Source organism: Tetrao urogallus (assembly GCF_951394365.1).
Source record: "Tetrao urogallus genome assembly, chromosome: 2".
Lineage (NCBI taxonomy): Eukaryota > Metazoa > Chordata > Aves > Galliformes > Phasianidae > Tetrao > Tetrao urogallus.
The window spans coordinates 66,788,739-66,804,423 of record NC_136814.1 but is presented as its reverse complement, the minus strand read 5'-3'; the positions used below and the strand labels follow the sequence as shown (position 1 = coordinate 66,804,423).

The 15,685-nt window shown below is 44.0% G+C and overlaps 1 protein-coding gene across 1 annotated transcript in view; it reads left to right on the top strand.

The window, feature by feature from the left end:
* Nucleotides 1-14,406: 14,406 nt before the first annotated feature.
* Nucleotides 14,407-15,685, top strand: part of SOBP (sine oculis binding protein homolog) — a gene marked incomplete at both ends in the record, with an annotated part of 94,452 nt that continues 93,173 nt past the window's right edge. The window contains one exon of the mRNA XM_079532994.1: nucleotides 14,407-14,502. Coding sequence (XP_079389120.1) covers nucleotides 14,407-14,502 — 96 coding nt within the window. The remainder of the gene's footprint in view (nucleotides 14,503-15,685) is intronic.

Below are 15,685 nucleotides of genomic sequence, written 5' to 3'. Positions count from 1 at the left end.
GTTGGACTTTCCAGGCACCAGAAAGTGGAAATGCCATTCTGATGAAGGGTAGTTATTTACACTTTTTAAATGTAGAAACTGAGAGATTCTCCACCTATCAAATCTCTGGCAAATCCTTGGCAAAGCCAAATTTCTATTTTAGAAAATGGAGATGCAAGAGTTGCTCACTTATACAGACCAATAGCATTTTTAATGTGAGCAAAATAGTGTATTTTTCACCAACCTTCTTTTGCAAACTGACCGGACTGTTTTAAAAATCAGCTTCATGCTGAAACACTAATCATAGAAAAATTCATTACACATTAGTAAAAATTTTACAGTTACAAGCATTAAAATCCAGTCTTACAAAGGGTAACAATAGACAATCCTACCCAGAGGTATTGCTGTTTGTACTGCTTATAATACTGAGTTCCTCAGGTTTTTTTTCTTCTCTCTTCCTCTCAGAATACAAATAACTAAATAAAACAGAAGCAAAAGTGTGATGTACTTACCATATTTTAAGTTATGGACACAACAGTATGTTTGCTTCTTGCTTGCTTGCTTTCGGCTTGGTTCATTTCCCCTCAGGAATCAATAGAAAAAGCCACACTATTTCAAGGGCTTCAGTATGTGTACAATATATGTGTCAATTTCTTTAGAGTCTTAAGTAGAGAAGGAAATGGTAAGTCTTTTTTTTTTTTTTTTTTTTTCCTATCAATTGACTTTGTCAAGCCTTCCCAGGAAGAGAAAGAAGCCACTGCAGGGGGCCAGTATCACACTTGAAGAACAAAGAGGAGAGGTGAGGGGACATTTCTGTTTACAGCAGCATGCTCTGGATTGTATACCACAGGATACATCAAAGCCAGCACTAATGCCAGCTCTGGATTTCTTCTAACAAATGAAATGTGGGAATATTTTCCTGACTGCCACCTCAAGCAAAACTTTTGCAAAGCACTTACACTTGGTTGTGGAACAGTTGACCATTCAGTTACTCTGACCCTATGCAAAATAAATTATGTCCATAGGAGAATGAAGCTAGAAATATTTGTATTTTATGCTATCTATACACTACACAACCAATAATTGTTCTGGACATTGCTTAAGTTTTTAATACGTTAAAACATTGGGTGCACTCCACAAACATCTACAAAAATGAAAGCAACATGAATATGTCATTGTTTTCCAAAGTATCCAAGTAGTCTCCCCACCACACATACTTACGTACAGCGAATTGATTTACTTCACAACATCCTGGAGAAAGTAGGCAGTTATGATAATTTCCATTTTGAAAGTCAGAAGGTTTAAACTTAGAGGTTATGTGATTTGTCCAAGGCTTCACAAAAGCCCTAAGGCAAACTGAGAAAAGAATTCTCTTCTCTTGTCCTGGCTGTCTGTGCCTTGTCTGCGAGGCTGCCTGTCTTCCTACTAGCCTATAGCCTACAGAGAAGTATGAATGCTTATTGATCCTTTAGTTACACACACACACAAAAAGCCAGTATAATTCAATGTCAGGTGATTTCAGTAGGAGCCACATGCTCTGGATGGAATTTGGCAAGAAAATATGTTAATTTTTAAATCTAAATATACCTACTGAGATACCAATATCAGAAAATGATTTGTTGCTGGTTAATGAATGATAATTAATGCATAATTATTTTGATTTCCTTAGCAAGTAAATAAATACAGCTGTGATATATAGGGATGCTTTGTATGAGTAGGAGTATGTTACCATTCTTCCTCTGCACACAAAACACAGCACTTGGGTCAATAGTCAGTGCACAGCGTGGATCAGGAGCCAAAGCACCCAGTAGCTCTTGGCAGCCCTGTGCAGGCAACGAGGCGAGTCCCCCAGTGCTGCATGCTTACTGCACACAGCTGCATTCACACTTACTCACCAGCCTGCACTGCAAGAAAACAAAATCAATTGAAATCCCTCCATTTCAGCAAGCGGAGGAAGAGGAGGAATAGTAGCAGAGCAGTGTGCGGCTGATAACACCCCTCCTTCACAAAGTCACATTTTTTTTCACCTCCCAACCCAATTTTAATTGTAAGGCAGCCTCTTAGGCTGTCTTAAATGACTGGCGCTACTCCACTCGGGGGAATTTGGGCAGGGACTCATAAAACATCAGTGCTTTAGAGCCGAGTAATCTATTGAAGAAGCAGGAGGAAGATAAGCACAATGTTAATTCTGGTCATATGCAATCGAAGCTGACAAAGCATCCATCACCCTGTACAATATTAGCCTTTACATATTCAGCTTTATCAATTTCCCCATTCCTAATCCATCATTAACAACCCCATGAAGCCTCAGCTAATTAGCCCCACCTCTGCAACTCGGCATCCTATTAACTATTTATTATTTCTATTTAGTTGCACTCCAGTAGCAGTGAAAAACTCTAACCAGACACATTTTAGTGCTGCAACAAAGGAGATGGTCCCCTGCTTATGGAGTTCATGGTCGGGATGAGGGTGAAAGCAGCAGAGTAAATGACAGCCGTGCTGAACAAAGGCTTACTCACACACACTCTATTAAACACTCCATCCAGCATATCTATAGATTTTATATGGGTTTTATTTGCTTATTTCTTTATTTCCATCACAGCATCCTTTGAAATCACAGAATGTGGTACAATTTGGAAGGGTCCAGCAAAAAGAAATAAGCAGGATTTAGTCGTTAGGTGAAAAATAGATTGAAAAACTATCTAAACCTTTTCATGATTAGTGAGTAGGAGATAAAATGCAGTGATTAAAGTCACAGTTTATCAGGATACTGGCTAACATACAGAATATGTACATTTTCTATGGATTTAATAAATAAATCCAAGCATTTCTCAATTAAAATACTTATATCACAGGGACTACATATGTGTAATTTATGAAGTGTTATGTATATTTTGCAGCTTGCTATTCACATGCATAATCAAAGCATAGATAGAATATTAAATGTTCTTTTTTTTCTTTTTTTCTACCAGCAATGCTCAGTTTGAGAGATCTGCATACCTTTTTGTCTTTGTCCCTTTTTTTTTTTTTTCATTTACATGGGAAGATATGAAGTCTGGCTTGGTTTTCTATTGAAGTAAACTTTGCAGAAGTCACTGGTGCCTTTTTTTATCTCCCCCTTGTTTTCTGTATCTTCGTATTTATGACTCTCCTTTGAAGGGTGCCTGAAAGATCCAGTTCCTGACAAACCCACTGCCTACTGGCTGAAGTGTGTGGCACAGTGTGAGCACCAGAGGCGTGGCTCTAGCTTTCTGTTTACTGATGAATTTTAAAGCACAAAACATTTGAACATGTTATTATCCAAAAGGCTGCTCACGCTCCATACCTGCTCACTGCTTTGCTAACACAAAGGCAGTAATGTCTTTCCGGGAACAAGGTCTGCATATACAAAAGTCTACCTAAATGATGAAGAAAATGATTTAAAAATTGTTTTAGATGACACGAAGAAAAGAATTTGAACCCGCCCTTTGAATTCTGTGTCTGAACAAAGGAATGTATTTTAAATAGCACTGACTAAATGGCTTTGGGAAAATTAAAACATAAGTATTCCTTTATAATATACTGTACTATCAATGCATTTCTCCCTGGTTTAGGTAAACCCTTCTGTTCAGTATAGGTGTTTTTCTGTATGATTTCCTGTGCTTTTGAATTTGTCCCTCTGCCAATCCATTGGAGACAAAGAATAGTCACATCGTGGTACAAGGTGAGATGCATTCATTTTTATCTAGCTCTATACTCACTGCATCTGTTCTTCTTTTAACCTCTGTAATTAAAATGCCTGCCTTTCTCTTCAATACATGCTCTAGAATGATTAAAATGTTAACAGCATGGCAGTCACAGTTATTGCTGCTGTACACGAGGAGGGGCGATTGATGTAGGCCAACACAAATGGAAGCTATGGTCGGAAAACTATAAGCTGCAAATGCAAAATGGAATGTAAGAGTACTGTGTCTCTGCTCAGCACTGGTTTAAAATGCTTAGTGGAAGAGAATGAGAAATCAGTCAACTACAAGGAAGTATTTCACGTGGCCTGTCCACTCAGATTCCATCTGTCTGTATTTTAGAGGTTTCTTAGATGCTCTATCAAGCCTCTCATGTTGAACAAACCAAAATGAATGTATTTTCCCAAATGTTCAGGTCTGGCTCTTCTAAATTCTCTGAAACTGTTTCGGCTTTCGCTCCTCAGAACACCCTACGGACAGGTGTTCAGCACTTATTTTACACATTATATTGGGAAAAAGAAATCCTTATTTCATTATGTTTATTTTAAGGCTCCCAATGAACAGTTTGCATTTAAGGCCAATGAGGCATGCCCAAGTTAGTCTCGAATACCTTTCTTTCTTAATTCCCCCCATCTTGCTTCTCTTCTCTCTCCTTCCCACTTAATTTTATCCTCATATTACCTTTGGAGAGTTTATGAGCTATACAAGCATCTGTATTAAAAACATTCAACCACTGCATACCAAAATTCAAATGGCCAGAAGAGTGGCACTCCTTCAGAGAAGCACTCTTCCGCAGAGATGTCAATCACTCATAAGTTTAGTTTTAAACTTCATCACCTCATATCATTTCAGAGCTGCCAAGTGACAGTGACCTGGCTTTTGGAGGTGCTCGGCACCCCACCGCCTCCCAGGGGGAGCTGCAGGCGCTCAGCATGCACAAGAGAAGACTTTTATGCAAAGTGTCTGCCTCACTCTGGGCACTAGAGTATTAAATTGGTATTCCGGATTCAGCTTCGCTGCATTGTAATATAGGAAATAGCCTCGCAGTGGAATTAAGAACCTTAGGGCTGGTGGGGCAGCCTCTACTTACAGTGACTTGAGGTAAGCAGTCCTATTGAATTAAATATTAGTAACTGGGAATCTTTTTTTTTTTTAGAATTGATGACAAATGCTACAGAGGACAATCGCCTTACAGATTTTCAATAATACAAACATCCAGAACATTGCTGCAGCAGAAGTCCTTCTTGGACATCTGATTTTCAGATTTCTATCTGTTTCCATAGTAAAACACGCTTTCAAACTTTAGTGTTCATGTTTACCTGCACAGTTATCCAACAGATAAATTTTCCATCTGCCCTATTTTTTCCTTCTTTTTCTGTTCTTCTCTCCCTTTTGGAATTTGCTCAGACCTATTCTCTAGCCAAATTTCTCTCTCTCTTTTTTTTTTCCCCTTCAGTATATTCCTCTTTACATTTCTTTTTGCTTTCTCACCACCTTTCTATGTGTCAGCCTTGTTCCAGTTCTTCTCCCCAGTGGCATTCAGAACTCCTGCTACTTTCATATACTCTCACCATTTCAAGTCGCTTTCCCACATGCTCTCTTTCACGGAACACCTTCCTTCCACTGATTTCTGAAGCACAGATGCTTGTTCGCTTTCCATGATGGCAACAACAGCTCTAAATGAAACATATAATTTCCCCTCTTGCAATTCATGCACAAATGACTGGCATGTTCTGCTTGGAGAAAGCCTTTCGAGTTTCCTTGCTTTTGTGGAATCTGTGAAAAAGTCTGATAAATTACAGCTTTAGCAGTTATTTCAAATAACTTTATTTGCAGCCAAATGGGGAAAAATCTGTCAGTGGTGCCATCTTTGTGTTCTTTCAAAGGTCACTGGCGTTTCATGAGTGAGCTCAAAGTCAAGCTAGTTCAAAGAGAGACTCACTTTTTTTCCCTCAACAAACGTTTTTATCATTACATGTTCTAGCAGTGTCAGGGCTGTCCTACTTGACATAAGAACTGGATCCTAGTTCAGACTGTGACATTCTTCAAGTATCACAGAATCACACAATCACAGAATCACAGGGGCTGGAAGGAAGCTTTGGAGATCATCTAGTGCAACACCACTGCTAAAGCAGTTTCCCTTGAGCAGGTTGCATGTAAGTTTTTCCCTCACCTTCCCAGAATGGAGGTGAGGCTGACTGGCCTGCAGTTTCATAGGTTCTCCTTCTTGCCCTTTTTGAAGACTTTTTTTTTGGAGTGACATCAGTTTTTCTCCAGTCTTCAGACACCTCTCCCACTCTCCATGATCTCCTTTCAAAAATGATAGAGGGTAGTTTGGCAATCACTTCTGCCAGCATCCTCAGCCCTCGTGGGTGCATCCTATCAGGGTGAATTGAAGTATGTATGTTTTGCCACCTTGTGTCTCTTCCTATGATTTCTTACCTGTGAAATATCTGTAATACAAAATGATAGCTGTAATGATAGCTGTAATATTAGTCAACAGATAAAAAGGTCCCAACTCATAATATGAGAGTCTGGGTTTTGTAGCTTGCCTTGGCCCTGGCTTTGGTATTAGTTCAGATAAAGGCAATAAATTTCTGCATACAGCTCTTCACACTGGGACTGTGTGTAAGAAGTCATTCCTCTCATTTTCCTGAGAGATGAGAGGAACTCTCGACCCTCATCTCCTTGAAGTTACCCAAAGCTGAAATCCTGTAGCAAGCCTTCTGCATGAGAACAGGATGGAATGGAATTTGATCCCATCAGGATCCTCTGGTGATGTGAAAAGGTGTGGTGAGAGCATAAATTCTGCTTTAGGTATGGCTTTGTGAAAAGAAATAGATGACCAAATGCAGCTTCAAGATTCTCGAATTGAGATAGACAAATGTATTGGTCCAGTTCTAAGAAAAAAAATAAATATATCTTACCTGTGCTGAGAAGGATTCTTGGGACTGTCTTTAAGGAAAATTCATTTTTGGTTATGGCAGTAAGAGACAGATTATCATCATTAATGTTACATGCACGGTTTAATTAGAAAAAGCTACACAGTTCAGGCAATCAAAATCTTTCCAGATAATAGTTAGACTAATTGCTTAAAAGTTTATAAATCAAAGCAAATTGAGTAAATTGCAGGAGAAAAGGGACGACAAGAATCTTCTGAAGTTCAACAAAGCAACGCAAAGTCATGCACCTGGAAGGGAATAATCTTACAGCAGTACAGGTGGGAGACCAACTAGAAAGCAACTTTGCAGAGCAGGCCCTGGGGTGCTGGCATCAAACCAGCTGAACATTAGCCAACAGTGCGCCCTTGCAGCAAAGGCTTGGGCTGCATTAGGAAAAGCATTGCCAACAGGTCACATGAGGTGATCCTTCCACTCTGCTCAGCTCTGGTGAGACATGTCTGGGGTGCTGGATCCAATTCTGGGCTCCCCAGAACCAAATAGACAGGGATGCGCTGCAAGTGCAGCACAGCACTACAGAAATAATTTACAGACTGGAACATCTGATGTAAGAGGCTCAGAATTCCAAGTCTGTTCATCCTGGAGGAGGCTCAGGGGGGATTTCATCAGTGTGTTGAAAAATCTGATGAGACGGAGAAAAGATGGAGCCACTCTCTTCTCAGTGAAAAGTCAAGGAACAATGGGCACAAATTGAAATGCAGCAAATTCCATTTCAATGTAAGGTAAACCTTTTTTACTGTGAAAGTGGACAAACTCTGGAGCAGGTTCTCCTGAGATGCTGTGGTTGCCTTGGAGATATTTGAAACATTACTGAACACAGCCATAAGCAACATTGCTCACCGTTGAAGAGGGAAGTTAGGTTCCTCTCCACAGGAGCATTCCAATCTCTGGTATTCTTTGATTCTAGGACAGAGAATGTTTTCCAGTGCTGAAAATATATGACATGTTTTAGTCCTGAATATATTTGTTACGTATTCTCACAATGTGTTTTGGATTTTGACAGACTTTTAGCCACAGCAATGTGAATGCATTGCCATTATATATTAGGGCATATAAAACTCATGTAAATCTAACTGAGAAGATCAAGAGATTGAATCACTTGTCATGTAGGATTCTGGTGAGATGCCAGCAGGAAAGCAAGCTTTGCAATAGAAGAGTAATTGTCAAATAATGACACGTCAAAGCCCAACTTTAACCAGGTCTAAAACATTTAGTACATGTGACTGTAGATAATTTGATGTGTTTTTTTGGGTCCAGGACAGAAATTAATAACCTACTGTATCTTGTATAAGCAATGCAGGGGGTATTTTGGACAAAATGATGTAATGTTTTTGAAAGCATGACAAGAAAATTAAGGATGAAGAAACTCCAGAATGACTTTCATGAATGAAAAGAACCTGTAAATGTTTTCCATCCCTTGACAAATGTTACTTAAACTGCCATACTATATCATGCAACAAAGCTCAGAGGGGAAATACAGAATTATGAGAAAATGCATAAACCACTCTTTATTGTAAAAAAAAATCTATTCTTCACAAAATGACAGAGGAGGGATGCTTTTTAGGAAGAACTCGATGTAGACTGCTGTAATAACATTTTCAGGAGTGTATAAGCTCAAATGATCTATGTTAAAGAAAGAAATAAAGAAAGAAATTTCCATCATATCCCAACCAGACACAACTTCTCTGCACCTCCTCCTACCATTGTAATCTCTGTGAGACCCATTTATTAAAGCAAAACCAAGAAAACTCTCTGCTGCCTTCTTCTGTGTGGAGAAGTAGAAGATTGACAAGGACTGGAACTGGCTGTTGTTGAGAAATGGCAGGTGAAGAAATGAGTTTTCTTTTGTTGTACATATTTTCAGAGGGAGCTTTACAGCTGTGGGAAGCTGCAAAGAATGCAGGTGTTCACCCCTCACCATCTTTGCTTCTGAGTTTCACAGTTCCTTGGTTTCAAGGTGTGTGAAGAACATGGAATGAAGGTATAGAGAGCAGGTAGCTCTCTCAGGTGCCACAGACCTGCCCTAGTACCATAGGGCAGCATTTTAGGTTTCAGTCAAAATGAATGACAAGATCTCAAGAAAGCAGGGCTTTTACCAACTTGTCTTACAGAACAGGTGGAGCACTGTATTGAATAAATGGAACTTTAGAGAAAGCTCACAGGTTTCACTCTGAGGTACAGTCCTTTAAAGGAATGAGGACTAGAATGTATGGTTTTCCATCTCCAAATTCAAGCCTTGTTTGATGTGTGCCACTCCCTGATCTTTGGCTTCATGTTAAGTATAAAACTGACACCACAGAGTTACTGAGTAATGGTGGTGAATTGGCAGAGTGTAGCAGTAGACAGATGATAAAGCATTTTCCTCAAAGTCAAAACTGGTGTCCAGGACACACTTTACCAATTTAGCTTTACATGCATTGCTGATACCTTTTCAAAGGTTTAATCTCAACTATTTTTTAGTGATGTGGGTGCTCTTTCATGCTGAAGAAGGAAAAGACATTCCCTTGCTTACTTTTGCCGTAGGAGACATTAGATAATAAAGTAAAAGAAGGGCATTTTAACAGAAAACTTGGAAGTATTTAATTTCTTTCTGTTTATCAATATTTGCTTTTTGATGAATTATGTGAACTTCTGGGCAAAGAGCGATCATTAATGGCAATAAGTTGTTCAGCATTTGCCAGAACTTTGACAGACATGAGTGGTATTAGGGCTCTATCTTGCCATTAATCTGCACAGATTTGACACTGATACACTGAAGCAACAGAAAAAAATTCTGAAATATTCATCAATATTAAAATCGCTCAAACATTTCCAGACCTTCATATTTGGAAAGCTGCCACGACTCCCATTTCAACCACCATACCGTGTTGGCTTCAGTGAAGCTGTGTATTGACATTTTGCAGAACAGCTTCTAATCGTCTGAGGAAGCTCTGGATTGAGATTAGTATCCACAGCAGACAGGGATCTACAGACACTGCTGTGGGTGAGTAATGCTGCGGGCGCTCGTCCCAGTTCAGGAATGAGTGGAATGTGCCCCTTCTGCAAGGTGTGGGTGAAATAACATCACTGGCGTGGAAGTGGGGAGCTGAAGGAGCTGACTGCTGGGAGAAGTTCACAGGCGTGTTTCTGTATGCATGAAATGGCTGGTTGGACTGGAAAAAAAGAAGGAAGGAAGGAAGGAAGGAAGGAAGGAAGGAAGGAAGGAAGGAAGGAAGGAAGGAAGGAAGGAAGGAAGGAAGGAAGGAAGGAAGGAAGGAAGGAAGGAAGGAAGGAAGGGAGGGAGGGAGGGAGGGAGGGAGGGAGGGAGGGAGGGAGGGAGGGAAGGAAAAAAATGGAGAGAAAGAGAAAGAGAAAGGAAGAAAGAAAGAGAGGAAAAGAGGAAGGGAAGAAGGAAGAAGGGAAGGAAGGAAGGAAGGAAGGAAAAAATTGGGAGCAGATATTTTAATTAATTAGTGCATTTATTTGCTTCTGTTGGCATAAATAATCACCTTATTGTGTCATACAGATAGTCAGAGGAACGACTTTGAGCCAAATGAAAAAACTCAACAGCAATTTTGTATGAGCACTCATAATGAATTTCTTTGCTTAACGAAACACTTCAGCGAACCAAATCCCCGAATTTAAATTTCTGCTCATCACGGGCTCACCTCAGATACGGCTGAAACAAGAGCAAGTGAGTTAACGACAGGTCGCGCAAGACGCACGTTTTCCCTAACGACCGGCAGCACCGAGAGCTGGGAGCCATCCGCCGAGTTCTCCATGGAGGGGCCGGGGGCCGGGGGCCGCGTCCCTCCTCACGCTGCCCGCCGCCGTTCAGCCCCGTCGGGGCGGCCGGTCGCAGGTGTGACGGCAGGCCGCGTCTGGCGCCAGGAGGGGGAGCTCCGCTCAGTTCCCGCGGGCGGCACCTGGCAGCCTGCGCGCCCCCGAGCCCCGCAGCCCGTGCCAGAGCTTGGAGGGCTGCTCGCTTATGCGCTGACTGGAAAACTGGGCCTTCTCACTCGTCTCGTCCGTGCCAGTAGGCAACACTGAGGAGAAACGCGTGGCTGATAATATCAGAGAGTTACGCGTTAATAAAGACCAGACGGAAGAACTTTGTTCTGCTAAGCGTAGCTTTCTTGTTCTTTAAAAAGCCCTTTTGAAAGAGCGCCCTTTAAAAACATACAAATACTAATAAATCGGAATATGAATAATAGAATATAAATTAAAGCTGGAGCAATTTATTTAAGGCAACTCGTTCACACCTGTCACTCGATATTTGTTTTCCAAAAGTCCACATTAGTGTGCTTGAAAAAATTCAAGTGCAAATTTAGAGCTGGGAATGCAAAGCCTCAATAGGATGAAACCATCCAGCTTGGCAAACCGCTGTGTCATGGAGCACTGATGTGGACAGTGGAAGAAAAAGCTTGGGCTTTTCTGGGACTCAGACACAGCAGGGACCTGGATTTCAGCCTCACAGGTGTCTCAGTGTCCGCCAAAAGTCAGATCACATCGCTTTTTTTTTTCTTCCCCAGCTTTGAAAGTAACCAATGATCTACACAAAAAACCCGCAAAACTCTTCAGCAGATAAAGCAGTGAGAGACTATGGACGGCACTGCAACTGGCGCTCATTGTGGGAAGCCTGAAGTTCCCAGCCTCCTTAAAGATGAGTTGCAACAAGGAGTATTATCTTTTTTTCCTCCTCGCTTTGAAAAATCTTCATTTTGCTTCAGAAAATGGAAATGTATTTGGAAAACCTTACTTTTTTTTCCCAAGAAAATGGAATTCTTTCTTTCCAGTCCACACTAAATAATAGAATCAACAAAAAATCCCCTTGAATATTTCACCAGGGAAAAAGCCTTCACTGATTTCCACAGGGTCAGGATTTTATCTTTGCTAATATCTGCCTACTGATACCGCATTGCTCTGTACCTCTGCCTGGTAGAACAAACAAAAGCTGTGCTACTGATTCAATCAGCCACCCTTATTGACCTCTTTAAGATGTTATCCAGAATCCACATTGAGCGCTGCTGAACCAGGTTTCTTTATCAAAAATATAGACTTTCACACAAGAAATGTGTGCTGTCACAGTACAGTAGATGTATTTAACGTCAGGGTCTTTGAAATGTAAACACCAGATTTATTTTTCTTAACTTTTTGGAGATGTTCAGATCAATGCCACCCTATGACTGAAATATTTATGGCTTCTTCAGATTCTGATATTCCGCTCTCCCTTACGAGCTCATGATTCACCACACTAAAATAAAAAACCCTCCCTTTTTTAGTCTTTGCCTCCCCGTTAACACACGAAACAATTAGCTTCCAAATCTTATTTCAGTACCGACAAGTGTCAGATAGTGTCACTTCAAGCATTCTGAGCACGTGAACTTCGGTCTTGACACTTGATGGTCCTCCATTTGTTGTCACTGGAAGAACAACTTCCTGAGAATATGTAGTATAATAATAATGTAATATGAAAAGGTAATAACAGCTCTAGAGAATTAGGAGATGTGACAGCTGCAGAACTCATGTGTTATCAGATGGAGAGATCTGGACCCAGAGAGGGAGAACTTTTGTACCCATCCAAAGTCTGTGGAAGATACCAAGAAGAAGAGGATTCACTGAGACCGTGGCTTTTAGCCAATTGATGAGGTTCTGAGGGACTGTGGGCTGTTTTTAGGAGCTTACTAAAAGTAGCTGAGAAAACTGAGCCTATTGTCAGGAGGCACAAACCAACATCTGCATTCAAAAGCCTTTGCAGTGAAAAGAAGTCTGAAAGTCCTCGGTTTGGGTGATCAAGAAGTGAGGATCAGAATTCAGAACTGGTAGCAAGGGCTGTGAGTGGTGTTCAGTTGTCAACTGCCAATTGTTAGTCAGGAAAAGGAATGTCAGATTTGATCCTAAAAATGCTGGCTGTAACCTGCTGAAACCCATTCACAGCATTTGGGCTGGCAGTTACAAAGTCCCTTCTGATTTTAAAGGAGATTCTGTTTATGCTGGGAGTTTAGGATTAATCTTTCTGTTAAAGTATCAAGTCAGACTGTTAAACTGATGCAACGAAATGGCACTTTATAACAATATCTATAGCAAGCATTGCAAACAAATAGTCTATTATGTGTTTTCAGATGTTCCACTAAAAAATGAGCATTTAGGGCAACATGGTTATTCTGTGTAGCAAAAGGTCCAAGATTTTCATTACATGTGTGTTACCATCTCTGCAGAGAAACCAGTGATGTGTCCCTAATGCAAAAATTCGTTTTGTCTTCTTCCTGAGAGTGATTTCATGAATCAGCAAGGTGCTGGTGATTCAAAGCAGGAAGGTTCTCTGAGGTTGACTCTCAGAGGTTTCAAACCTGCAGTTCTGCTACATGACGGTGCTTATAAGCAACTTCCCCTTACGCTGCCTATCCTGTCCATGCCGTGGGGGAGATGCTGAGATCCTGGAGCACCTCCTGCATTTGATGAGAGGTCGGCCGCACCGACTCATTTGTAACAGAATCCTGTGAATAGAAAAGATAGATGTGGTTGCTGCTGGTGGTGCGGTGCAGCAGGAGGAAGCACTGTACTTTTGGTGCTTCCCTGTGAAGCTGCGAGTTAGGTTCCAAAAGGTTCAGAACTCGTTGCGTTTTAAAAATAAACAAGAAGAAAAGACTAATCTTGCACATGAAGGGACCTGGTTTTTCCAGCTTCGGATTCTCTCGGGCTGCCAGGGGAGAGGCAGCGCCTTGCCTGGCCGCGGCCGTGACCCCGCTGCTCTGGAGCCCGCTGGGACTCCTCAGTGGGCTGAGGGCTGCTGCTTCCTCGCCCGTGATGCTCTCTGCTCTCGCAGCTCAGGCCACACAAAATCCCGCTTTCTTCCCATTCCCGGTGCCACGGGGGGGCTGCGCTCCGTATCCCTCCCCCCTGTGCCCCGGCAAGCGAGGCTCGTTCGCTTCAGCCCTGAAGCGATCAAAAGAGTTTTGCTGAGTGCTGCGCTCAGAAAACCACCAGCTATTTTGCAAAGTGTAAACGAGACGTTCTTGCACGCAACACCAACTTATTTCTGTTAGACTCAGCAGGGATTTCATCCCCACGTGGAACCCACTCTACCCATCTTCCAGCCGCTCTTCCTCGAAAACGCACCGTTTCACGCCGCAGCGCGACCCGCCCGTACGATCGCAACGCCGACCGCGGGCACCCCGGCAGGGCAGGGAGCGCCTCCCTCGAGGGGGGGATCCACGCGCGCCCGCTGGTTCGCGGCTCCCCCATCCCACCTCCGAGCAGGGGCGGGGGTCCGCCCGCGCTCCGCCCCACGCTGGGCGCGTCGCCCCCCCGGCTGCATGGCGGGCAGCGGCGGCCGATTCGGTGGCGGCAAGCCCCGCCCGCCGCCGGGCCGAGGCCGGCCTCCCGTCCCCGCCGCCGCCCCCTCCGCGGCAGCCCGCCAGCAGCGCCACAGCAGGCGCGGGGCCGGCTCTCTCCGCGCTGCCTCCGCACGCCCGCGCCGCCGCCGCCGCCGCCCGCCCCGCCGCGCCGCTCCCATGCGGGCCGGCGGCGAGGCAGAAGATGGCTGACTCGCCGGGGGACCCGCGCCCCTGCCCGCCCGCGCCCCCTGCCCGCCCGCCGCCGCCGCCGCTGCCGCCGCGCTCCCCCCGGGCCCTCCGCGGCGCCGCCTGGCAGCGCTGAGAGCCGCCGCCGCTCCCCGATCCCCCCCCCCAACCCCCCCGCGCCCCTCCCGGCCCCCCCAGAGCACCAGCAGCCATTTCATCTCCGGCTCCAAGTAGGCGCAAAAAATGGCAGAAATGGAGAAAGAAGGGAGACCTCCCGAAAATAAAAGGAGCAGGAAGCCGGCGCACCCGGTGAAGCGGGAGATCAACGAGGAGATGAAGGTAGGTGCTGTGATGGGAAGGGAGCGGGGTCCCCCCCGCCCCCCCGCCGCCGCCGCCGTGCATGGAAATGGAATAAGAAAGGATCTTCTGTCATTTTTTTTTTTTTTGTAGGATGCACTGAATGTGTCTCAACTCCGCCTCCTGGGCTGAAAACAGAGACGAATTCACAGGCTGCAAATCCTGTTCATTGACCAGCTCTGATTTATTTATTTCTTAAAAAAACTCTCCCCTGTTGGGCTCTTCAGCTCCCGGGGTGGCAGAGATGAGCGTTTCCTCCCCCACTCCAGGCCCCCCCCCCCCCCTTTTTTTTTTTCAATAGCCAACCCCTCTGGTTGCGGGGGAAGCCCTAAAGTTAGAAAAGAAAGGACCCTCTTTTCATCCCCCTATTTCTCTCCATTCCAGTAGCCTGCTGCAACTGTGTAATTAAATTGTCAAAGTGAAATGCGGCGCTCCGAGCCGCGCATCCTCCGTGAGCTGAGCCCCGGGCTCCTTCCTCCCCGCTCTGCTCTCGGCCGAGGTGCGCCGAAAGGTGCCCGCCCGGAGCCGCTTATGGGAGCCCTTACGGGCGGCCCCGTCCAGCTGTGCTCGGAAGGCGACTGCTCCAGATGTTGGGGTGGCTGCGATTGCACACAAATTGGCATTTCTTTCGTAGGTCCGTAGGTCACTGCTCCGGGCTTGACCGGTCCTAGGTTTTTGCGCCTGTTTTCCACGCTTGTGCCACCTCTGTTTGTTTTATGTCTCTGATTCCCTAAAGTTGGGAGCAGCATAGTAGGAGACTCCAGCCAAACTTGTTGTTGTTTAAGGCACGTATGAAGTGATGAAAGCGGCGTGCCCTGCTTATGGGATAAAACCTCTGTTATTTCCTTTGAATATGTCATTTATTAAAAGACTGATTGTAGGTGTGGGGCTGCCTGGAAAATGTCACATGTTTGCATAGTATATGTACTATATAGGCAAGTGTATAAATATGCATGGTGTCTAATGAAAATACCTCTGCTTTCTGGAAGGCTGATCTCCCCATGCAAAATGAAGCAGGGTGCATGATCCTCTCCCCTCTGCCCAGCACTGATTTCAGAGGGGCAGGCTCACAGAGCTGCACGCACATCAGCTGCAAACAGGGATGGGAGCAGCAGCATCCGTGCCACAAACAAAATAACGCGTCACCTCTTTGGGAACAAACCAG